Raw genomic sequence first — 24,954 nt, 5'->3', positions numbered from 1 at the left:
GGTTTCAATCGATAACTTAGGTGGATTTACTCGTATTTTGAATAAACGTCTCAATTTTAGGGGGGCCTAAAGGTCAATGACCAATTTATCGAATACTGACTGTAGTACTTGCGGAAAAGATTCAAAAGAACACAATAATTTATTCATGAGACTGTTCATTTTTAGCAGTCCAAGGCGAATGAACGAGGTAGAAATAGCTCAAAAGCTAAAAAGATATTTAAGTGCTGCGACTGGAAGAAAAAACCGGTTGCTTTTGACACTCTTTGAAAGCACTCCAATCTGTTAGAAAGATGTTAAAAAAATAAAGAAACAAAAGAAGAAACAAAAGAAGGGCCTCTATCCTCGTTGTATTCTGGGTCTCTTCCCTGTTTATCATGAATATCAAATCAAATCAACTTGTGAGACTGATCAGTTACCCAAATGAAAAATAACTGCACCCATTTTTATACTTTATTGATCTTTGGTATTTTTGTCAGGACAAGGAATTATTCGTTCGACCCATTTCCTTAAGTAAAACATTTCGTCTGATATAATTTCATGTCCTTGCATTGCGAAATTCACATGGAAATCTGTTTTTATTTTCAAGTCCATATAACTCTCCGCAGCGTGTGCAGCCCATCTCAACCAGTTTTTATCTTTCCTTCCATTCCACATAAACAATGCGGGGAACTTCTTGTCCTTGTTGAGCTCTCTGTCTTTTCGTATTGTCTCAAACACAGTCGACCGCGTCGAGAAGATGGAAGAATGAGCAAAAACACCGGCAATGTCCGTTAGATACCTGATGGACAGGAGAAAAAAGAAAGTCTTAAAGTGTCACGTGGGTTTTCTTTGTCACGCGATATTCAAATTTTAGTTAAGGTTGTGGTTCTATGCGTGACATGTATTAATATATGAACGTATTACTAATGGCTTAGCTCATCTTGGAGTCTCTGTAGCTCAGTTAGACCACCGGAGCGCAGGAGCCGAAGGTCTGAGGTTGGATTCCGCTATGGGGAATCAGAATTTTTTTCTTTTTTTCCATGCGCGTAACATGACCAAAAGAAAAGACGGCAGCTTTCTTTAATGACGGTTCCTCACGACATGTCACGCTAGCACACAACATGTTAATTTACTTACCTTTAGTTCATTTTATCATCGCTAAAAATACGAGTGCAAGTTATTCATGATATAAGAATGGCAGGATCAGTGTATTTTGTGTCTTTTGGGGCATTAGGTTGATATAATCGACCATTTGATCACCAAAATAGCGTATAAAATTGTATCTCGTAAGACATGCATTACCTGAACCCAACATGCATGGCAAGATTCCCTCCCATACCAAATCCACCGATGACGATCCTATCGAATGGAATTCCACGAGCTTTCTCTTGATCAATTAAGTGGCAAATCAAACTGCAGGAATGATCAATGGAGTCCATCCTCTCCATAGCAGTGGGACTTGAAGTGTTCCGCTCGTACCAAAGCCCTGGTTCAAGTCCGCCATGAGCGACCTGGTAAATAATGTCTGGGGCTTGCGGATAAATTACTCGAATATGGTCAAACTCAAACTCTTTGTTCAAAATACCTTTTAGAAGACTTCTAGAACTCTCTGCTGTGTGTCCTTGATCATGGAGGAAAAATAAAGACCCAATTTGATGAAATTTTTCGAGGGAAGTCACGCACCTTAACTTCTCGAGCGCCATGATGCTTCATGACGCTTAATTTTTAGCCAGGCGTTCGTAATGAGTGGTTACAAAGCATAATTCAAAATGGCGGCTCAGCGAGCTCAACTTGCGAGAATAGTCTTAGGGAGTTTTACCTCAAGGAATTACCCTTTATCGGTCAGGGATAGCGCGAAAATAACAAGTAAGAACACTTTGTATCTTAAAAGGGATAGAAATGTCTGGTGCATTTTGTCTCGCGAATACACCGTTAAGATTTTGAATCTAAATATTACAATTTAAAGAAGATATTTCTCTCTTAGATTTTATCACCAGCAAGAACTTCTGCTCAGTTCAACCAAAACCAAGGATTCCAAGGATATTTAGTGCAGTTTGTGTTCAACGTTTGCCTCAGATCACCAAAGAGAAGTCAGAACTGGAAAAACGGTATGAAGAACTTCAAGATCAACTGGAGCTTGAACACAGTGCACTGTCAGAAGACGAAGTAGAGTGGGAAGGAATTCTAGAACGGAAGAGGAAGCTGAAGGATGATGACGATGATGAAATTATGGCAATAGGAATGATGGAGTCAGAAAGAAAGGTTGTTTTAATCAGCTATTATAATAGTCTAGTTAAGGTTTTCAAACACGTATCTATTTATTCATGAAATCGTCACGCATTGTGTGACACAGTGTTAAGTAACTTATGCATGGAGCTGTTGAGAGTTTGAACGCATTATAAGGAAGAGTATGGGGAATGAAATATGGTCGATTTCTAATACTTGTGATATAGCAAACCCAAAACTGCAGAGATCGCCAGAAATCACAAAGGACATATAAGGAGAGATCTAGAGTAAGTCTGGAAAGATTTCCATATAACCCCATACCAATCAAAAACAAAGCCCTTGTCCCAAAGGAAATCTGTTGTTTTGCCTCTGCTTTCCTGTATCCAAGAATTGAATGCATGATTAAGCATGGGGTTATACAGAATTCTTGCCTTAAGTTCTATTAATATTATGCGTAAAATGTTCACATTGCCTAATTTTAAACATTGTAAATCGACCATATTTTGCTCCCCATAGTCTTCCTTCTAATGCATTCAAATTCTCAATGGTTCCTCATGCAACTTACCAGTAACATTGCTCACATAATGCTCAATGCTCTCATGAATTAATCTTTCACTTTTCTTGAGACATGAGCAAGGGACACCTGTGAACCAAGAAGTCATATTGTACATGAAGATAGAAAGGAAATTAGATCAGATACATCACTTATTTTTGGGGAAGGGATAGAGGTGGGGGAATTGGTGAGTTTAACCTCAAATAAGATTGACAAGGATGCAAGTTAAATCTCTCTGAGAGGTTCAAACTTTAAAATGACCAGAAAAAAATGCCTGGTTGTTTTGTCACTCTTGATACTCTCTGGAACCTAGGTGCCCCTTGCGATATGAATTAAACTGGTGGCTTGTTAGGAGCTTTATCCAGAGGGAAAGGGTATTAGAAAGGTTGGTCATCTGGCGATAAAATTTAGAGAACTGGGCCAGGTTATTCAAAGCATGATTAAGCTAATCAGAGGTTAGCCAAGAATTTGTTATAGTTAGTTTTGTAGCTTTACAAATAGTTTTAATTGTTTACATTTTTTTCTTAATCTCTCACCTCAAATTAAGGTAAAACCCCTCAAAATGTAGGCCCTAATATAATGTGCACTTTATTTGGGGAGAAATTAAGGACAAGTTAAAAATTCAAGCCTGGGTTATTGTTAACCACTTTTGTACAACTGCAACCAGAACAGGATTCTTTTTTTTTGGAATCCTGTAAAGAATGTCCATAACCAAAGGTTGAACTCTAGCCCACAATTAGAGAGGTTAACTAGATGGAGTGCTATGAGGAAATTTAATTAAGTCATCATGATAACTCAACAGCAATTTGAGGAGGAGCAAGAAGAGGAATTGAGAATGTATCAGCCAGGAAGCCGACAGACAGAAGCAGACAAAATAACTGACCTTAAATCATTACACCGCAAACTGCAAGATAACTTAATCCTGTTAGTAAGACATCAAAAGGATTCAGTAACATGGGAGCTGCCTTGTGGTGAAGTTACAAACACCAGCGACACTCTTCAACAGGTTTTGCTGACACTATTGTCTTTTTAAGTGCAGGGCATCTGAAACGGTAATGAAAAATTTGAAAGGAAAATTCATTATTTGAGGAGGGAATTCCACACTAAATTGTAAATGAAAACTGATATCAGTTTTCAAGTTGGATTTTTCTTGAATCACATAATTGAATAGATATGAGATAAAAAAGAAAGCACAGTTGTTAGGCATATGTAGACTTGAAACAATATCACTAAGCCTCGTTTTCAACTTGCAACCCCAAACTAAATACCTCACTTTGTAAACCAATCAGAATGCAGAGTTTTTTTCAATTATGAGATTCTAAAGGATATTGGTTATCACTGGAATGGTCACATGCACAGCCTTCTCCCTAGGTTTTGAAAGGCTGCATCACTTTCATGGCAAAATAAACTAAACTTAGAGTACTAAACAAAAAAGTTACAACATGTGGGTTGAGTTTGTCGTCGGTTCTCATCTTTGCTCTGAGGGTTTTTCTCCAGGTCCTCCAGTTTTCCTCCCTTGGCAAAAATCAACTTTCCAAATTCTAATTCAATCTGGAAAGAATACGCAAGAAGAGCCACCCAGTGGAATGTCTATTGCTAAATTATTAATTATTATTACTATCGTAACTATTTATTTTATTATTATTATAATTATTATTCAAATGGTTTCATCGTGGGGTTCATCTGCAAACCAAAAATGTGTAGTTATCTTTCACAACACACAGTTAATAGAGTTTTGTCCAACTCCTATTAACAATAACTAAATGGAACTGTGTTTTTTAATTTCTTTTTAGGTAGCATCAGAAAGTTTAAGTGAAACTTGTGGCACTGATCTGAAAGTTCAGTTTCTTAGCAACGCACCAATTGCTGTGATGAAAAAATACAAGAACAAAAATGACAAGGTAAGGTCAAAAGTATTCAAAAGAAAGATAATAATTATTATAAGAGCTGAAGTAGTACCAAGTCAAAGGCAAGGGTATGCTACCTCATAGATATAAGTTTTTTTGTGATAGAGAAATGTTTGGTATGGTTTCAAAAGAATGAAACCAGCTCCCTTTTTTCCTCTTTTTGAAACAAAGTCAAAACCTTTCTCAAAAGATTTACAGTTTTTTTTTTCCTTTTGGGCTCAGACATTTACAGAGGAACACTTCAACATTTTCCAAAAATTGTTGTCTTACTTTGCAAAGGGCCTTGTCTTCAAAATCTTTACTTTGTTTTGTAGGTGTTTTTCTACAAAGTGAACTATGTGACAGGTTGTGTCAGACTACAGGAAGGCTACTTTGATCACATCTGGGTGACAAGGAAAGAAATGAAAGACTTTGTTGATGCAGATTATTTTAAGACAATTAAACGGTTTATATTTTAAATGTTAATGTAAAAACAAGCCAAGGATCAGTTTTATTAAATAAATTGTCTCTTCATCATCATAATTATTACCTTCAGTGGTTATCTTTTATGTAAGGTTAAGTCTTTACTCTGAGAGTGAAGTGTTTACCCACGACCACAAAACAATGACCCAGCCAGGTCTTGAACACAGACCTTTCAACCTGGATTTCAGTGCATTGACCATTAGGCCACTGCGTCTTTCATCTTTGAGTTTACTTCATAGCTATTTGAAAGGTGGAGGAATAAGGGAAGATAGCTTGGGGGTAAACTCATTACATAACTGTTTATTCACAAAAACACTGCAAATTGACGGAGACTACGTAAGTTCCACCACAATTTTTTAGGATCAAAGGATGAATACCATCTAGGCCAGGGGATTTGTGGGAGTTGAGTTCATTCAGAATCTTGTTGATGCCCCTGGGCAAGCAATGCAGAAGACTGAGATCTGTGTCTTGATAATGTGGTCAAATAATGGGAAATTCTTTAAGTTCTCCAATGTAAAACCTGATGCAAAGTATTTATTTGCCTTTGATGACGAGATTTTTCAGGAGATTTTGAATTGATCAGCCTCTGTTCCCGTAACCTCCCTTTGCAAATGGAAACTTGAAGATCAATGTGTGATAACTGGATTTGACTGGCACATACTTGGATTCCACAAGTAAATGTGTCTATAAAAACCCTTGCTAGCTTTCTTACAATGCCCCACCCCCATCCACCCATAGAAACTGCAGTAATCACTTCACCAACAGTTGTGCATCAGGATTGATTAACTTGTAAATAAAGGCAAACATTGAAAAAATTGTGAAGAAAATAATACATTTATTACAAAGTCTTCAAAATGTTGCTGGAGGTTATGTTATTCATGGCACGTTGTCTCATGCAGCAGTAGACCCAGTACCCCTCCTCTTTGTGTGGCAGCGTATCTGAGAGACCGTTCTTGTTCATATACCTCTTCAAGTTTTAGCCACTAAAATGAAAGAAAAATCATTCAGACAAGAAGACTACACGCCTTTCAACAACACAAATACTTGAGTAGTAGTTGAGAAGGGTATAGAAAGACTTATAAAAAAAATAATAAAAACCCAAAATCATACGTCTCAATGTAGTCACATGGGATTCATATTTGAAGTGACCACATCGTAAGAGGAACATTTATGGTTCATTTTTGACAGTGTATTCACTATGATATCAAAATGATGACAAAACACGACTATTTTACGATAAAAGTAATTATACAGTTTTGACAAGAGAAAGTAGAACATCGCATTACTTTACATTACATAATGTCACTTCACATCACACAGGAAACAACCAACCTGCTGTATTCGTTGCAAATCAATTTCTGCCCTTCGTAACTTCTCCCAGCAGTAATGTTTCATACATCTTCTCTTTGAAGCGCGACAGAAATCTCCTGTTTCTTCAAAGACGTTGCTTACCAGAGGGCAGCCACAAACATCAGTGGCAGAGATCTTAAAAAAAAAGGGATAAAGTTTGTTTATAATGATGCCATCAAGGTTGATCCTCTAAATGAAAACCTGCCCTGAGACTTTTGTTCAATTAAAAAAAAAATAGATTTCAAGTGTCCATACATCTGTTTAGTTATGGATCACAGGTAAGGTCAAAATCTGGTAACGACAAATAGGTGGAACACAAGGTGAAGCTGAATGGGTTACTGATGTTCTTAGCAACTTTTGAGGTCTTCTGTCATCTATTACTGTACAGACCTGTGGCAACATGGAATCCTTTTATTTTATATAACAAAAAAGCTAAAAATTGTAAATGGTGATGTCATCTTTGCATCTGTCCCTCAATAGTTCATTAGTAAAAACCAACCAAATGCACACATAATTCAGCTTTTTCTATATTTTTCATAATTTTTGTTCATCTTCAAAAAACTTGAATTTTGAAATTAGGTTTTGGGGTTTCCAAAGTTCCTAAAAAGTAAGCAACAGCATCTGTTACTTCAAACTGGCACACGAGTTACTTGTTCCTTTTAGGTAGAGTGCAGTACCCTTTTGGACATTTTAAAAAGAGTTTAAGTTTGAAGTGAAGTGACAGTTACCAAGTTAATGTGTTTCATCAACATGGTGATACCTTTGGTTCCTTTGTATGCTCAGGGCACAGAACTCGTAGTCTTTTGCAGTAAATCTTTTGTTGAGCATTGTAATTATCACAGAACAAGTTTCTGAAAAATTGAAACTTAAAATTTCAATCTCAAGTTATGGTTAATCCAATGAAAGCCAAGTTAAAAGAAAAAAACAACAACATCAAGAACAAAAAAACAAGACACATTAAGATTTCTCTCTGAAAGCAGAAACAGCAACTAAATCACATACCCAGCACTTTTGTAAATGGAACCAAATGTTGTTAAGCTTTCATTCTGCCATAGAACAGAACTCAAGTACATTAATTTTTAATGTTATCAGTAACATCATGTTATGGCTACTTACATGTACTTGATCATGCTGAACTCTCCTGTTCTAAACTGTTTACAGACATGAATAAAGGGGCAAGTTTTAAAAGAAACTGTGGTGCTGCATTGGTGGGGGTATTTTAAGATAATTTGGTATTATAAATTGAGTTGATAATGTAAATCAGCCACCATGAAGAGATCCTTAAGCTGAAGTTTCAGGTGCTAGCCCTTGTCAGTGAGAGTGAATTGCAAAGGGCTAATACTCATTATTAAAAACTGGATCATTGGATAATGCAATTCAAGACTTTTATTGGCTTAGCCATTATGGTATATGAGACAATATTTAACAATTATTCACTGAAGGCGAGGTGAATATCGTCGAATAATCCCCGAGACGAAGTCGAGGGGATTATTCGACAATATTCACCGAACCTGAGGCGAATAATTGTTTTGGTATAATTTCTGAACAACAGAGAAAATTCTAAAATCATCACATTTTAGCAACATTTATTAACATTTTATTTTAACATTAATATTAACCGCGTGGAGCGGTCTATATAGCGTCATATAAGGAACCTCTCGACCAATCAGATTGCTGGAAACTCTTTGCTCAGCTCTGAAATTATACTAAACCATAATCTACAAAATTAATATCATGGTAAGCATACGCGTCAGCTTAGAATTGAAAGGGAGCTAAAAAATTTAAGATTTGGTAAGATTTGTCTAATATCTTGGGGGCGTATTTAATAAAACAATTAATCCACTTGCGCTTGTTGGATATGAGATGATTATAGCCAACTCGGCGCTATGTGCCGAGTTGGCTATCTATCATCGCATATCCAACGCGTGCTTGTGGAATAACTGTTAAATATGGTGGCCAATTTACATTTATCAGTGTGGCTGTGGAACCAAATTATTTTGATCAAAGGCATGTCACAGAGGGGAAGGAGTGTGTTCATGGGAAAAGTGATGGGTATAAGCCATATTACAGCCACTAGGCTTAGACTGTATGCAAAAGTTTGTATGAACCTTCATGTAACATTTCTCCATATGTCTGAGGGCAACTTTAGGAGCTAATGCAAGTCCACAGGTGATGCAGTGGATTTGAAGATCTGTTTCACCTTCTACTTCCATGTCTTGTGCCTGATAAAGAACAAAAAAATTAATTTACTAACAGAATGTTTTGCAAAGCAGTTTTTGGTAAGTACACGACTAATTGTGCTATATTGGAAATACATTGTGTGCACAAGTTTCTTTCACGGCTGAGTGGTCTTTTGAACTATATTGCATCATCTTAGTTCATTTTAAACTCTTTGAATATTAAAAGGATTTGGAACTTCCTCAGTTAGTATTGCATTATTGAAGACAATTTTGCAGACCATGGTATAAAAATCTGCTCTACATTGTTATGATGTCATTGTTATTTACATCATGGTCATGTGACCTGGTACGCTCCCTTGTGCTCGCTCGATCATGGACTATTAAAACTATGTTATTGTTTGATTTACTTGAGCCGTTTGCTGTGTCCCTACAATCATAACATACATGTCTTAAGATATCAGGAGAGATGAATAACAAATCACACTTTTTTAAAAACATAAAAATCTACAACTTTCCCAGCCCTGAATATGACACTATGAAGTCTGACAATAGGATTTTAGTGATCACAGGTATAGATTCACACACTGTAAACGTTATTACCTCCGATTCTTCCACTGTAGCATGTTTTGTCTTCTCGATAAAAGCATCAAGTTCATTACTCAGTCTGTCAAGTTCCATCAACTTCTCCTGAGCTTCCTGAAAGGAACAGACTGTTTTTGTAAAAATGAGGAAGGGCAGAAATTGGTAAAAGCATATAAACTTGGATGTAAACGTAATTTAGTACCCCTTTCTTTTTAGCCAGTTTTTGCAGAAATTCTTCAGCCTTGCAATTGGCCACACATGTAGTTTTTTGCCATTGAGCCATTTTCTGAGGTAAAATCTCTTGAATACGTCTACAGAGAGAAAAATTGAAAAGTTTTTGAACATACAACATTGATATGTACATAAATTTTTAAGATAAGAATGCTCAATGTTTTACTTTTATATAACAAAGTTTCCAGAAATCAAAAGAATAATTTAGAACATGGGATTACCACATCCCTATATTTATAAGCTGTGCTAGAAACTTCTCCTTATTCCAGAACATTCTGTTGAGTTATTTTAGGGATAATTCTCATCATTAGCATCTAGAATGTTCTTACTACTACAAATAGTGTTTTAGAAATAGGTAAGACGTAATCGACTACTATAAATAAGGTTTGAGATCGTAAGATTCAGTAAGGTTTTCAGAAGTTCAAGATACCTCTGTAAGGTTATGTCGCAGACCAATAATTTAAAAGTGTTTTAAGTGGAAAACAGGAATCTTCTCTTAGTTTTGTGACACTTTAATTTATAATTCCCAAGTAATGCAACAATCCTCTCAGGTGAGCTTCAATTTAACCCTATTCCCCCATGGGTGACCAAGACAGAATTTCTCCTTACTATATTCAATACAAAATCAAGCAAACAAGTGATGAGAATAAAGAAAAATATCAATTAGGGGATTATTAGTTGATCCAATACCAAATTCTCCAAACTAACATTAAAACATTATATGGAAGATAGTAAGGAGAATTTATTACAAGATCTTGGGAGTGAAAGAGTTAAGCAACTGCAGAAAAGAAGCCTTAAAGATTCAGGCTTTGAAGTGATCTGAATCTGTGCTTCTCAGATACTAGTGGGGCATTAGTACCACAGGCTTATTACCTGTATACATCTGCATGATCAATTTTTTTTAATATTATGTTAAAAATTAAAATTTCTGTCATACACCTGTAGCACATGACCATTCAAATGAAAGCTTACCCTGCTACCATGTATTGTCATGAGTTATTACAATCTTGATAATTTAAAATAAAAATTGACCTGTAATCTGTTAAGATTCAGATTGACAAGATTTGTCTACAATTTTACCTGACAGCAAGCTGAATGCCACACTCATCACTACAATACTTTGAACCTGAACGAGCTGCATTGGTGCACCCAAGACCATAACACTGCCTTACTTCCTCTCTTTCTCTCTCTTCACAATATTCAGTGGAAAGTCGACTCTTTTCTTCATTTGACATAATCCTTTTTCTTTTGCGTGCCCTTTCACTGGTTTGCCTCAGCTTCTCCTGTTTAAAACAATGATATTAGAGGCTTAACCCTCTAAATAATTTCAACAAAGTTGAAATGGTAAATAATTTCAACAAAGTTGAAATGGTAAATTGGCCACCGTTACAATTATAAAAGCTGATGTTTCGAGCATTAGCCCTTCGTCGGAGCGAAAGGGCTAACGCTCTGATGCTCCGACGAAGGGCTAACGCTCGAAACGTCAGATTTTATAATTGTAACAGTGGCCAATTTACCATTTCAACTTAGTTGATATATTGAAATTATTTTGTTACCCCCACTGACGCAGCCCCAAACAGTTTCTCTAGAAACTATCAGCCTTTAAGCCTCTAAACCCTAAAAGTGACCAGCATCTAATTTCTCCTTACAATATCACCCCTGAATCGCACATTAAGGTCACGCGAACAGAGGAAATGATCATCAACTTTGCCATTTAGCAAGCTGTTTCACCCTGTCTTAATTAAAACTGCAACATTTTTGCCTTTGGGTTAGTTGCAATACTCAAAATACTATCTGTTAAGGACATTAGCCAAAAGGCTCATTTTTTGATTGATTGTTGATTAGTTCACTAATTTCAGAATGATCTTAGATAGCCACATAGTTACAATGCTTATCTGTTTTTCTGTATTTCTATTGGTTTTGTAATTGGACCTTTCAGCATCACCACGCGCATATAAAAGGCAAATTTAGCATCCCTTTAATCAGTTCTTCGTAAGTTTTGAATAGCCTTGGTAAACTTTTGCCCTTTCGTTTTCTCAACCTCTGGCACAAGCGGGACCGATATGTGAGTACCTTTGTAACTTTGATTTTTCCTTTCCAGTGTTTTCAGTGTTGGGCGACAATATACAAACAAATATTGCAATGATCTGTATAGATTTAAGATTTAAAGGCCAAATTCATGCCAATTTGTGAGTCAGTGAACGCCCATCATTTAGATAGAACAATGGGCTGTTTATCAGTCATCAAAACTATTCTAATTTGTTTCCAAACTTTTGTTCTGTTTCACTTGTATTGTTAATCTCGTTATAGACTTTAGAGCCCAGTATTTAAGATGCGATTCTTTGATCATGTATTCTGCAGCTTTTTGTTAGATTGATAGACCTTCGTTGTATCGTTGTTTCAGTTTACGATTGATCGTTCGATAGATTGATTGACTGTCAGAATAATCGTTATTTTCGTCATTGATTGTGGTTCGTGGTCGATTGCCTTTCAAGAATAAAGATTCGTGCAAACAGTCAACTTTGGGTTGTCATTTCGATCAGTAAAATAGTCCCAAACACCTCGTTAACCGCGTTTTGGAGCGACACGTCCTTGAACTTGAGAATTTAGATTTTGGTCACCGTAAACACTACACTATCAAAACTAACAAACCTTTCTACTCTCGGAAGACTTGGCATGCTTCATCTTCACTGCTTTTCTTTGTTTTCTCAATGGAGTAATACTCTGTTATGAAGAATAAATGGTTTGTTGTCAATAATAATTTCATACACAGTTGTTTGGAAGAGAATTGGCTTAAGAGTTGCATTAACTTCTTGTTTGTATGAGTTTTGAATCACCGGCTTATGAGTGCAAAAAAATAATTGTAAAAAAATGTAACAGGTTCTAGTGATTTTGTAAAATTCAGCGTTTTTTATGTGCTAGCCTAAGCATCAAATTTCACCTTTTAAAGCCTTAGACTTACCAGCACCTAACTTCTCTTTACAGCACACTGCTAAATCATTCATTATTAATAAAGGAAATGATCACCAACCTAAGAAGTTTTGATCGTTGTACAAATTCTCCTTGTTAGTACCAAAAGAAACATTTGGAGAAGAGTAGGGAGAATATAGATACTGGCGTTTGGTTGTTAAGGGTTAAGGAGACATGAATAACCTCTTTTGTCATTAATACATCACACAAGCTAAGGCTTTAAGTGAAGGAAGACCAGCCATTCTTAAAAGTTTGTTCTGTACCTCAATATCAATATCGCCATCTTCTCTTCTATTCTCTTCATCCTTCAACATGTCCCTGTATGCAGTGCCACCTCTGAGTAGAACCTGAAATACAACAAGTTACCAGTAGGTTCAAACCAATGTTAATGGTATGGCAAAAAACCTATCACAAATTAAAGTCTTACTTTTTGAAACACAGTTACATGGAAATTTAAAGCTGTTGAACAAAGTGTACATTTAAATATGATCATTCTGAAGGGAAGAAATCCTTACCCTTGATTTGAGAAGGCATTGTCGTAAGCGACATTTCTGTCTCATCTTGTTGGGGCCACCAAACTTCTTCATATCCTGAAAGAACAGAAGAAATTAAAGCTTGTCAACCAGTTTTTCATTCCTGGTGGCTACCTGATAGTAAACTAGCCATTCAGATGACTGTATACTAGTGGTTAGTAAGTAGACTTGGCCATTAACTTTGTAAGTTAGCCAGTCCCATGGTTAGCCAGCCAGTCAGTTAGTTAGTAGGTCAGTCAGCCAGTCATTCAGCTGGTTAGTCAGTCAGTCAGTCAGTCAGCCAATTAATTAGTATATAAGCCAGTCCATCAGCCAGCTGGCCAGTCAGACAGTCAGTCAGCCAATTAATTAGTATATAAGCCAGTCCATCAGCCAGCTGGCCAGTCAGTCAGTCAGTCAGTCAGTCAGCCAATCAATCAGTATATAAGCCAGTCTATCAGCCAGCTGGCCAGTCAGACAGTCAGTCAGTCAGCCAATCAATTAGTATATAAGCCAGTCCATCAGCCAGCTGGCCAGTCAGTCAGTCAGTCAATCAATTAGTATATAAGCCAGTCCATCAGCCAGCTGGCCAGTCAGTCAGTCAATCAGTCAATCAATTAGTATATAAGCCAGTCCATCAGCCAGCAGTCAGTCAGTCAGTCATCCATCCATTTAGCCTTTCAGTCACAGAGTAAGTTAATCAATCAACCTTCCCTTAAGCATTCAAATCTAACTTCTTCCTCCAAATTTGGTGCAGACAAGGAGATACACAGGCATGTCAAGAACATTTTATTCAAATCGACTAAAGCTTTCTGAAGGAGAGGCTTTATCTAACAGGCTCTGTTTAGTGACACAGTACCTTACAGAAGTCACACTGTCCACAGTCTTCTGTCCTAACACATGCAACACATTCTCCACATGTCCTCCTTGATCTCTTGCGTTCACTCTGCAGTGAAATTAAAATAAACATCCATCTTGTCAAAATTGTTTTAACTTTTGGTCTGAGTTTGAAAAAGATAAAAACAATTAAAAGAGAAAACTGACAAAAATAATTGAATAGACAAGTATGAGGACTCGCAAACATAGAACTTACATCATCTTTTGATGAGCTATGCTGTTTTTCTTTCTTTTCTGAGGGAACTTTGTCTCTCCTCTCAGGTTTTGGTTTTTTGATCCTGTACTTTATGCCCAACTCTGGGTCGCTTTCTAAGACAGGAAATAAATGAAAGAGGAGTGTACCTTGAAATTAGTACAGTAACTGTAACATTTCTTTTAAATTGAAAACATACTGCCACCTTGTTAGCTCAAGTGGTAGAACACCAGACTGCTGTGCAGGAGGTCAAGGGTTTGGGCCCCGGACCAGACCAACACTTAAGGTCTTAAAATAACGGAGGAGGATGTGCTACCTTTCTATTATATCAAGAAATGGATAGACATTCTAGATAGTCTTTTCAGATAAGGACGATAAAACCATAGGTACTGTCTCCTACATCTTTTCTGTACTGGTTAGCAGGGGACGTTAAAGAACCCACAGACTTATCGCAAAGAGTAGGGAATGTAGCTCCCAGTGTTGTGGTCTGGCCTGTTAACTGAAATTGGGGTAGGGGAAAGGGAAAGGGAAATTAATTAGTAGAAGACAACCATGTCCTATTGTAAATTTACCTGCCTTTGGTAAATTGTTTAATAAAATACATCAGCAATGGCTGCATGGAAAAAGTTATCTTTCAACCCTATTAAAACCCTAGAACCCTAAAACCCTATGCAAGTTCTCCGTACTGTTATTTATGCATTTTATTTCAAAAGTCCCACGAATTTGTTCAACAATCAAGAATGTCTTGAGTTCATGATCATTTCTTGAACTCTCGTGACCTTCACATTGGATTCAGGGATAATACTGTTGGGAGAAATTACAAGTTTATCTGTTACTAACCTAAACATTGTTTGCAGTAATATTGCTTGATCTCTTTGGCCTCCACCTTTGTTATACCAATACAATCCCCATGGAACCACTCGTCACATCTATCACAACATCTGAGCAAGAGACATATAAAAATAAAAATGTACCAGTACCCTTAACAGCTCTAGCAAAAAAAAGAGTGTTCTTTCTGTGCTTAACAAAGTAACAACACACATTCAAGTGCTCTAGATATTAGACCATGCCCAAAATAGGATTCACTTTTTCTTGTTTTTCGCTTAGTACGGATGATTAACATTCTATTAAAATTAAGCCTATTTGATCAGACTTGTTTAAGTTCTGCTGTTCTTGCCCATTATAAACCTAAAAATTCTATCTTTCTTTTATTTGTTTATCTACATCTATGCAAAGGAATTATAAATTTAGGAAATAATCAGTTGAAAAAGAAGATAAAACAAATAGGTCTTACGGCTGAGTAATAAACCTTCCAAAGCCGTGATGAGTTGTCCATACCGAGTACTAAGGTACTAAGTAACGTACTAACGTACTAAGCAAACTCAGAACAAGCCGTGATGAGTTGTCTGTACCGAGTACTAAGGTACTAATGTACTAACATACTAAGCAAATTCAGGACAAGCCATGATGAGTTTTCCGTACCGAGTACTAAGGTACTAACGTACTAAGCAAATTCAGAACAAGCCTTGATGAGTTTTCCGTACTGAGTACTAAGGTACTAATTCGTACTAAGCAAATTCAGAACAAGCCGTGATGAGTTTTCTGTACCGAGTACGAAGGTACTAACGTACTAACGTACTAAGCAGATTCAGAACTAGCCGTGATGAGTTTTCCGTACCGAGTACTAAGGTACTAACGTACTGAGCACATTCAGAACAAGCTGTGATGAGTTTTCCGTACCGAGTACTAAGGTACTAACGTACTAACATACTAAGCAAATTCAGAACAAGCCGTGATGAGTTTTCTGTACCGAGTACTAAGGTACTAACGTACTAAGCAAATTCAGAACAAGCCGTGATGAGTTTTCCGTACCGAGTACTAAGATACTAACGTACTAAGCAAATTCAGAACAAGCCGTGATTAGTTGTCGGTACCGAGTACTAAGGTACTAACGTACTAACGTAGTAAGAAAATTCAGAACAAGCCGTGATGAGTTTTCCGTACCAAGCACAAAGGTACTAACATACTAACATACTAAGCAAATTCAGAACAAGCCTTGATGAGTTGTCCGTACCGAGTACTAAGGTACTAACGTACTAAGCAGATTCAGAACAAGCCGTGATGAGTTTTCCCTACCAAGTACTAAGTACTAACGTACTAAGCAGATTCAGAACAAGCCGTGATGAGTTTTCTGTACCGAGTACTAAGGTACTAACGTACTAAGCAGATTCAGAACAAGCCGTGATGAGTTTTCCGTACTGAGTACTAAGGTACTAACGTACTAAGCAAATTCAGAACAAGCCGTGATGAGTTGTCTGTACCGAGTACTAAGGTACTAATGTACTAACATACTAAGCAAATTCAGAACAAGCCATGATGAGTTTTCCGTACTGAGTACTAGGATACTAACGTCCTAACGCACTAAACAAATGAATAACAAGCCGTAATGAAATGTCTGGACCAAGTACTACAATACTAACGTACTAAACATATGAGCAACAAGCCGTGATGAGTTGTCCTTACCGAGTACCACAAAATACGGCAAATGCGGCACAACTGGTAAAAATACTCAGCGATACTACACAACAAAATATCTAATAAGACAGATCTATATGAATAATTTAACTCCAAAACTTTGCAAGTGCAATTTTAATGGTATTATTTTTCTCAATAACACAAACTGCCCTCCTTTTTTCACAGACTAAATCAAATGTTCAATTTCATAGCATGCGTGAGAAGAACGAGAGTTGTAGTTAGTACGCTTGTACGTAGGTATTCATGCTTGCTCGAGAGGTTTAGTACGCTAGTACGTTAGTATGTAGGTATTCATGCTTGCTCAAGAGGTTTACTTAGTACGCTAGTACGCTAGTATGTAGGTATTCCTGCTCGCTCGAGAGCTGTAGTTAGTACGCTAGTGCGCTAGTACACTAGTACGTAGGTATTCTTGCTTGCTCACTCGAGAGCTGTAGTTAGTACGCTAGTATGTAGGTATTCATGCTTGCTCGCGAGAGGTTTAGTACTGTTAGTACTGTAGTACTGATGAAAGCTGTTAGTACGGTAGTACTGATGAATAAGCAAAAATCTACAGAAAAGCATTCCTATAATGGGCAGCATATGCTAGATATCACAAAGTGTCAGAATACAAAATATGCATCTGATGCCACTCTCTAACATTAATACTTTAACTCTGAGATCTGATTGTAAATTCTCCTCTCTAGCTGTTATGCATTTCCTTGAAAATTATTTATGAGAATTTGGTGTTAGATCAAGATAACAACTGTTTGCTGGATTCTATTGATATCAGAAGGATAAGTTACCTGTCATTCAATATTTAACAATATTTGCCAATTATTTTTTAAGAAGTGTCTTTTTTCTGCTTTTTATAATTATTTTTTTTTTAAATTAATTTTTGCAGTGTATATGTTGTAATCATTTTTATATTTCGATTTTAGCTCAAATTTCTATATTTTAATTGTATTTTTATATAATACACATCTAGTATTTAGGACCTCTATGTAAACCACTACTGTGATAGAGCTTCCTAATAAAAGATTGTTACATGTATTATTATTAAGGTGAGGTGAATATTGTCGAAGTTGAGGGGATTATTCGATGATATTCACGAAACCTGAGGCGAATAATTGTTTTAGTATAATTTCAGAGCTGAGCAACAGAGAAATTTCTAAAATTATAACATTTATTAACATATTTTATTTTAACATTTTATATAAACCATGTGGAGTGGTTTATATAGCGTCATATAAGGAGCCGCTCGACCAATCAGATTGCTGGAAACTATTTGCTCAGCTCTGAAATTATACTAAAACTTAATATAACTTTCACTTCTAACTCCTATAAATTGAGTGCATTTATTATAATGCTACTGTATAGATTGTTCTTCTACATGGTGATCAGTACCTACATCATAAATCGACTGGTGTCACTTGTACCACACAAACAATAAACTGCATCATCCTTCTTGGACTTTTCTTCCTAAATTGTTAGAATGACAAGAATCAGTAGCTGTATCTGTATAAAATAATTAACACCACTTACAAGAATTGTTTACAAATATTACTAAAATCAGATTAAACTTTACCTACAACCACAACTACCACTACTATGATTACTTCTTACTGCAACACAGATTTGAACACAACCCACAACATAATAATTATTTTCAATTGGTTAATCTTGGTAGTTATTGGTAACGAATACATGGGGAGTTACACTAAGCTAGAAGATGTAATAACTATACAGTTACAAGTCTGGTTTTATCTAAGCAGGCGGAGCAAATGATAACTAGTCAAATGGCCATGAAACAAAAGGTGGAGAGGGGAGCTAGAGGTTATGATAAAAAATACTGTTGAAAGCAAATTTAGTAATAAATACAGCTCAGGGCTCAACAATAACACGGTAGCCAACTAGACACAGTCTAATAGAAATTCAGTTTTGGCTAGTGATTTTCGATTTCTAGTAGCCAGTCTGACTAGGAAACAAACTGAAATTGTCGTAACATCTAAGACATCACAAGTCTCTGGGCTGGTAAGTTGAAAAGTTAGTGTCTGGCCCTGCAGCTATGAGGCTGTACAATAATTACTGGTGTTGAATTTCAAGATGATAGAATAGGAACTTTTACCTTAGCAGCCTCTGCCTTCTCTTGTGCCGCAATTAGGTAATTCACCTTTGCTTGTCGTTCAGGTAAGATGTTAAATTTACGAGCTACCTCCTTTAGCTTTGGAAATAGAGCAAAGATATTGAAGAAAAAATGAAAATTCAACCAGATTTGATCTAGGATCTTGGGATACAACTTGATGTATTATTGAAACAACTTAGCTAAGGAGCCTCTTGATCGATGGGGGTTGGGCAAAAGCAGGCACATGCACTTATGTGTAATGAACGGGATCAAATGAGGATTCTAATTTTTTTTGTCCCACTTAACTTCAATCTGTATAATTCATTGCAAAGATAAATCGACCATTTCATTTCATCTCGGTAGTTCATCATCAATTTTAGAGCAAAACATCAGCTGCAACTGACATGCAGTGTCGCCATGGTGCAGTTAGTTAAGGCATCGTATCATGTCAGGACTGAGGGGCGTGAGGTTAATGGCTCAAATACCCATATGGTCCCAATTTCTTTAAGGCTTACTTTGTAAAATTAAAATTTGTACAATCAGTATACTGGAAAAATAAAGCTACCATATTTGAATGTTATCATTATAATCAAATACATAATTCTTAATAACATGATTTCATTTGCACATTCAAAACCTGACTGCTCGATCAAAGATTTGGGTCAAATTGGAAAAGATCGCCTGGAAACATTCTAATAATTAGAGAACCTAATTACAGAGGGTGAACAAAGATTCTTGGATGTTCTTTTGAAATACCTTTGAGCCGCTGCCTTCCATTTCCTCAGCCATCTTGTTTTGAGTGTCTTGAGGACATGCGCAGGAAACCTGCTTGGTAACCAGTCATGTGAAAGCTGAGTATCCGTACCTCCTTGGCTAATTTCTTAAAAACAAGATACATGTGAGCTAATTTTAACTGAAATTACCCTTCGCTTTTGCCAATAAACGAAAGGTTTGTATCGAGAAATACGAAATGAAGTGAATTATTTTAGCTAACGTTTTATTCACAGGTCATTCGTTGGAAGTGACTCGGATCTGTCTTCAGAAAGCCACACTTACTCGCTACACATCGCCGCCATCTTGGGACTATTGGCATCGTTTTTCTCTCAGCTTGCACTTAACGTCGAAATATCATCCTTGTCTTCGTGTCGAAAGAGATGAACGTTCCGAATCTTGTTTTGGGTTGCATTTACCTCACTAGATCGTTTTACTGAACATTTATCCTCGTATCAATTGCAGGTCACTGTTGTAATTGGTCGATCGATCGCAGGATTTGTAGGTCGCTCCTGATCTTCAATTCCAAGTTTATTGGCGGACAGTTTCCTTGTTCAGAAGTTAACAAAATGGACATTAGGCGGGAAGACACCGCTGAAAGGTTCTGAACTTTATGTCTAACATAATTCAGTGTTGTGAAATGTGGTTTGTTTTGTATCCATGCAGTATAGTTCACTGCATATTAAATGGTGATTGTTACATTTGAAAGAGTAAAGGTATTATCATCATCTTTTTGTACTATTCTGGATTTTCGTGCATCAAAAACGGGAATTACGTTTTGAGGATTTGGCATCTCAAATCACAGATAGAGTCTATGAGACCCTACTCCAAGCTTGACCTCTGACCCTTCGCTGCTGCATGATCCCAAGGTGTGGTTGCTTGGATTCCATTGGCTTACGGCAAACAAATTGTAAGAATATTCCACTAGGCCTTACCAGGGACTTATTGTAGGGATCACAAAGGTCAAAAGTCAAAGGTTGTTTTGATATCCCAAGGTGAGTAAGGTCACAGAAAAGTGTTTTTTCAGTCTAGACTCACTTTTTCCATCCTTGGTTTAAAATACTGATGTAGGATGACGGATGACCCTAGTGATCTAAGGCGCAGTTCAGACTACAGAAGTAATGGCCGCAGTAAGGATTCCAGAGACCGCGACCTTGAACGTGACATTGGCCGCGAGCTGAGCCGTTTTAGGGACATCAGATCAGACAGAGATGAACGTCGAAGAAGTCCCGATTTAAGGCGGGGTGATGCAGCTGATCCTTTTGGTCGCGATAGGGATTATTACAAAGAAAGAGTTAGGGATAATGAGCATGATAAAGAGAGAATTAGAGATAGATATAGGTCTCATGACAGAGATCGCTATGATCGTGACAGCCGCAATAACCAAGATTGGGACAGAGACCGTTATGATCGTGATCGCCAAGATCGTCCTGGTGACTTTGATGGTAGCAAAGATTATGGAAGGCTCAGAGAGCGAGACAATGACAGGGATCGTGACCGCGATCGTGACCGTGATCGGGACAGAGGCCATGATAGAGACCGTGACTGGGATTTTGATAACAGAGACAGAACAGGATACTCCAGCAGGAATTGGAAGAGGAATGATGGATATCACAGTGACGAAGTTGTACACTTGTTCCTTATTTTGGGAAATAATTTACATCCTGTTTTTGATCAAATTTGAAAGAAATTGTGATAGTTTTATTTTCTTGTAAGTTTATCAAAGGTAAAAGTTTTCTCCCCCCCAAAATTAAAATACCACCTATTAGAGGTATATGTTCAAATGCTGGGCACCGTACAAAAATAATGTATCTGTAGGTGGTACAGATCCCTTCTAATTTGAACTGAATCAGTTATCTTTGTGATCACAAACCTTGCAGTTTAATGACATAGGGGAAGGACTTGATCTTTTTTGTTATATTTCAAGTTTATTTCTATTGTCAACTTGACACAGTGATTAATTATTGTTTTCAAAAGCTTTCTGATTCCAAAGACAGCATGTTATCTCTCGTTGTTTCTTCAAATCAAGAATATGAACAAGAATCTTTTGGATCAGTTTTGTCTCTAACACCAGCAGGTTTTGTCTTTCTGTACACAACTAAATAATCCTTGTTATCAATGACCCTAAATTTAGCATGACCGCAGTGACCGTGATAGAGACTATGGAGACAGGGAGCCTTTGCGTGGTAGATACCACTCTCGTGACAGGGATGGAGATGACAGAAGACTGCTGGACAGCAGGCAGGAAGAACCGACCAGTGTTATTATCCTACATGGGCTTGATAAGGACTTCAGAGAAGAAGATGTAAGTATTCGAATCAGCTTAATATATAGCTGTATCAGAAATGAAGTAAACAAACCAAGTTAAACTCGTCCACAATAGATGAGTGTGGTGATGGTGCCTAAATGTAAGTTGAAGCCATAAGCCCAGCGCAGAGGCAAAATGGTCTGACCTCAGAAAGAGAGCTGTAAGTCACATGGGCCCCCGATAAAACTGGTAGACTGCCCTGCATCCTGAGGGAGACTGCTGACCAGCATCGTCTTAGCTAAATTACATTTGGCCACACTAAACAATTATACCAGCTGAGCCAGTGGCCAAAGGGTGGGGATTGGGCGAGTGTCTTGTAACTGCAAAAGTTATTTGAACTTCTTCAGAATGAAAATAATTGTATTATAAATTAAATTGATTCTTTACTTCTAGATGATAGAGGAGTTACAAAGGGATGGTACAGACTTTTTGGATCTTAGAGTGGTTCGCCACAGAAGTGGTAAAGAACTCATTGTTGACTTTGTTCTGTAGCGTTCACATTCTGTTTCATTCATTCTGGTGCATTCACATTCTTGCCATGCCACCTTGTCAGCCATCTTTTCATGGCTGTTCTTCTTGGTAAATAGTCAATATCCAACATATTATATGGCAAGGTAGTCTTGAGGAAAATCCAAGTATTCTGATTGGTTGAAATATGAATGGTTCCAATGGAAACAGTCATAAGCTATGTATCTTTGGTTTCTGCAGCCAGCAAATTCAAAATAAACAGGTTTGGTCAGAGTGCAATACAATTAACTACTTATTAACTTCAAATTTCTGAGAATGTTATGTTATTTTTTTTACCTCAGGTATTTCCAAGGGGTTTGGTTTTTTAGAGTTCAAAAGTGTTTCCGATGCTCAGGACTGGATGGAAATTCACAAGGTATATCTACCAAAATATTTGTACACATTTGTATTAGTAAATGGACACGACTATATATTGGTTGTCATCAGTGCAGAGAACACTTAGATAAGCAGTGGGGAAAAATTGTCAAGAGAGTTTATTAGAGGGGAGGGAAAAGGCAGACAGATTTCAGAAGGGAGCTTATTTGAGGATGGGGGGGATCAAAAGAGATTGGAGGATTAAAGAAATTTCTCATGTTTTTATACTATTCTGGTTTTGTTATTCCTTTCTTATCACTACTAATTTGTGAATCAAAGTTTTCTGTGCTAAATTCTGGAGAGGAGATCATGGGAAAACTTAGATATAAGGCTCAGAATTCCCATCAGGACTATTTGATGTAGGGAATTTCAGTTTACACAGCCACGACAGTGTTTGATTTGCTTTAATTAGAAAGGACTGTTACTTTCATGCCAGTAGTGTGTAGCATAGTCTAATAAATTTCTATAATGAGGGAGATATGTAATAAATGTTAAATTTTTATTTGTGGATTTGGTTAGGGGAGGTATAATGTCCATGGACACAGAGTCTGTGCTGATTACAGCAGACCTAAAGCTACCTCAAATGTTGCAGATAAGGACTGGATTTGTAGTAAGGTGAGATTTAATAATGCGTAGCCCCCAAGAAGCTAATGCTGTTAAGTATAAAGCAAAAGGTATAATATCTCTTTCATATGTTGTTTTCTAAGGGAATTTTATTAAAAAGACATTATACCATAATTTCCGGCTGTTTACCCATGGGTAATCTGTTGATTTTGCCTTAAACACGCGCTACTGCGGGTAATAGGGAGGTGAGGGTTATGTGACAATTTTGAAATCTACTGGGAGTTGAATGGAGAAAAATTCTCACCTACCTGCGTTTCCACCTCTCAGATGAATTTTATCATATTTAGAGTGCCACAAAGTGGCACGAAAACATGATGCAGACTCGAGTTTATTTCACACAGTTACGCGACAAACAAATTTTTATCGGCACGCGCGTAAACAAAACCTTGATGATGACAAAAATAATCCAAGGATAACCAGCGCATCTGTAACAAATTTCCAGTTAACACTAGCTTGAGCTGAAGAGAATTTTCTCCTTCTAAGGGACTTTTTAGGCCCAGTAGAACCGGAGATATCAATCTTTTTGAGAAATCAACAAAGCAACATGGCGCTGAATGATCACTCACACAAAATGTGGCCACGAATTTGCATTCCATCAAGAATGAAACGTTGTGATTTCTAGAGCCTTTTTGTACAAAATTCCTTTTCTTTAAAGGTGCGGGTTATCCACCAGTGTGGGTAATCTGTTGACTCTTTTTTTCACCGCATGCAATAATTGGCCAGTGTGGGTAATTGGCCGTGTGGGTAAATGGCCGGAAATTACGGTACTGTTAAAGCCTGCCTATAAGCCGCACTTTTTTTCCAAATATTGTTGCTAGAAATTGGGGGTGCGGCTTATCTGTGGGAACATTTGAAAAATGTGTCGTGGATGTCCATTTTCATATCCAATCTAATGTCTGGTTACTAAGCTTCAAGTATTCTGCTCATGTCCTTGTTTTATTGCATAAATCTATGGAAAAACTGTGTTGAATGAAGAAATTCCTGTCAACAAATACCATAAAAAGACCAATCATATGTCAAAGTTGGTAGAAATCATGTGCATTATATTAAAGTTTTAAAATTGTGGGTAAGACTTTGAAGTATTTTCCATTACAATGTACTGAGTTTACGTTCAATGAACAGTGGATCGAGAAGACTTTGGATTTCATATGATTTCTCTCAAGAAACTTTTTCCAAAATTTGAGCTGCTAAATTCAGGGTGCGGCTTATCTGCAGGTGTGGCTTATCTCCAGGCTTTTACAGTAATCAAACCAGCCTAATAGGCAGGCCCTAGTTTGAACAATGCCATGGGATTGATAAATCTTTATCTGATGAACACTGAAAACCAAAAAAGGCCCTGAGTTTCTGTGTCATCTAATTTGTATTCAAATAGTGTGGTGGTCAGAATTTTTCCTCAAAGAGGCGTCTGTCATGCTTCAAGTGTGGAGCACCAAAGGAGAACAGTATTGCTGGTTAGTACCAAATTCTTATCTGATACATTTTTATCCCAAAGTATGCATTAGTGGTCTTAAATGCATAGTCAAAAATCTTTTTCCAGGGGAGTACAAACTCTAGAAATACATGTACATAGATATTACAAGGTGTCAAGCCCTTTTAGATATTGTAACCCAGAGAAATAACCATACTAGGCATTCTTTTGGCTCCTTTTGGAAAAAACAAGAAATTCTGTATCAATTAAATCTGTTTACTGC

General features: G+C 37.0%; 4 protein-coding genes across 5 annotated transcripts in view; 2 read left to right on the top strand and 2 right to left on the bottom strand.

Annotated features, from left to right (window-relative positions):
* Window positions 1-436: 436 nt before the first annotated feature.
* LOC111324230 (lysophospholipase-like protein 1) lies at window positions 437-3,126 on the bottom strand. 2 transcript variants are annotated; one of them, XM_088761694.1, is made up of 3 exons: window positions 2,771-3,126; window positions 1,282-1,600; window positions 437-778 (listed from the first exon to the last, which is right to left on the bottom strand). In XM_088761694.1, exons 1-3 carry the CDS (start codon window positions 2,874-2,876, stop codon window positions 451-453), a joined length of 753 nt encoding a protein of 250 aa, XP_088617820.1. In that variant the 5' UTR covers window positions 2,877-3,126; the 3' UTR covers window positions 437-450. The 2 variants fall into 2 exon arrangements, with proteins under 2 accessions (XP_088617820.1, XP_022783468.2); XM_022927733.2 differs by lacking the exon at window positions 2,771-3,126 and having other exon boundaries at window positions 1,282-1,682.
* LOC111319445 (large ribosomal subunit protein mL46) lies at window positions 1,734-5,187 on the top strand. Its single transcript, XM_088761693.1, has 5 exons — window positions 1,734-1,845; window positions 1,964-2,241; window positions 3,561-3,764; window positions 4,552-4,659; window positions 4,980-5,187. Exons 1-5 carry the CDS (start codon window positions 1,749-1,751, stop codon window positions 5,121-5,123), a joined length of 831 nt encoding a protein of 276 aa, XP_088617819.1. The 5' UTR covers window positions 1,734-1,748; the 3' UTR covers window positions 5,124-5,187.
* A 755-nt stretch (window positions 5,188-5,942) lies between these two features.
* Window positions 5,943-19,550, bottom strand: LOC111324229 (CXXC-type zinc finger protein 1). Its single transcript, XM_022927732.2, has 17 exons — window positions 19,435-19,550; window positions 18,682-18,777; window positions 17,965-18,035; window positions 14,883-14,983; window positions 14,046-14,158; window positions 13,812-13,898; window positions 12,956-13,030; window positions 12,704-12,787; window positions 12,123-12,194; window positions 10,551-10,753; window positions 9,442-9,550; window positions 9,258-9,353; window positions 8,586-8,699; window positions 7,480-7,523; window positions 7,238-7,328; window positions 6,460-6,612; window positions 5,943-6,110 (listed from the first exon to the last, which is right to left on the bottom strand). The coding sequence occupies exons 1-17, from the start codon at window positions 19,465-19,467 to the stop codon at window positions 6,000-6,002; spliced, it is 1,653 nt and encodes a 550-aa protein (XP_022783467.1). The 5' UTR covers window positions 19,468-19,550; the 3' UTR covers window positions 5,943-5,999.
* The window catches only part of LOC111324219 (RNA-binding protein 5), a 21,919-nt gene continuing 16,487 nt past the window's right edge, over window positions 19,523-24,954 (top strand). The window contains exons 1-8 of the mRNA XM_022927713.2: window positions 19,523-19,627; window positions 19,915-20,050; window positions 20,521-21,073; window positions 21,584-21,754; window positions 22,151-22,217; window positions 22,567-22,640; window positions 23,159-23,254; window positions 24,636-24,714. Of these exons, the coding sequence (XP_022783448.1) occupies window positions 20,019-20,050; window positions 20,521-21,073; window positions 21,584-21,754; window positions 22,151-22,217; window positions 22,567-22,640; window positions 23,159-23,254; window positions 24,636-24,714 (1,072 nt within the window). The 5' untranslated portion in view covers window positions 19,523-19,627; window positions 19,915-20,018. The remainder of the gene's footprint in view (window positions 19,628-19,914; window positions 20,051-20,520; window positions 21,074-21,583; window positions 21,755-22,150; window positions 22,218-22,566; window positions 22,641-23,158; window positions 23,255-24,635; window positions 24,715-24,954) is intronic.

The sequence above is a fragment of the Stylophora pistillata genome, chromosome 5 (genome assembly GCF_964205215.1).
Source record: "Stylophora pistillata chromosome 5, jaStyPist1.2, whole genome shotgun sequence".
Lineage (NCBI taxonomy): Eukaryota > Metazoa > Cnidaria > Anthozoa > Scleractinia > Pocilloporidae > Stylophora > Stylophora pistillata.
This window is presented reverse-complemented; position numbering and strand designations above follow the sequence as displayed.

Bases quoted from the DNA above. Each gene is read 5' to 3' on its own strand.
- LOC111324230 (XM_088761694.1), bottom strand. From the start codon at position 2,876: ATGTACAATATGACTTCTTGGTTCACAGGTGTCCCTTGCTCATGTCTC. The intron at 1,601-2,770 runs GTAAGTTGCATG...TCCATGATCAAG, and splicing joins TTATGTGAGCAATGTTACTG to GACACACAGCAGAGAGTTCT. The intron at 779-1,281 runs GTAATGCATGTC...CCTGTCCATCAG, and splicing joins GCCATGCATGTTGGGTTCAG to GTATCTAACGGACATTGCCG.
- LOC111324229 (XM_022927732.2), bottom strand. From the start codon at position 19,467: ATGGCTGAGGAAATGGAAGGCAGCGGCTCAAAG. The intron at 13,899-14,045 runs GTAAGTTCTATG...ATTTCACTGCAG, and splicing joins ATAGCTCATCAAAAGATGAT to AGTGAACGCAAGAGATCAAG. The intron at 13,031-13,811 runs GTACTGTGTCAC...CTGTTCTTTCAG, and splicing joins GACAGTGTGACTTCTGTAAG to GATATGAAGAAGTTTGGTGG.
- LOC111319445 (XM_088761693.1), top strand. From the start codon at position 1,749: ATGGCGGCTCAGCGAGCTCAACTTGCGAGAATAGTCTTAGGGAGTTTT. The intron at 1,846-1,963 runs GTAAGAACACTT...TTTCTCTCTTAG, and splicing joins GGATAGCGCGAAAATAACAA to ATTTTATCACCAGCAAGAAC. The intron at 2,242-3,560 runs GTTGTTTTAATC...ATAACTCAACAG, and splicing joins TGATGGAGTCAGAAAGAAAG to CAATTTGAGGAGGAGCAAGA.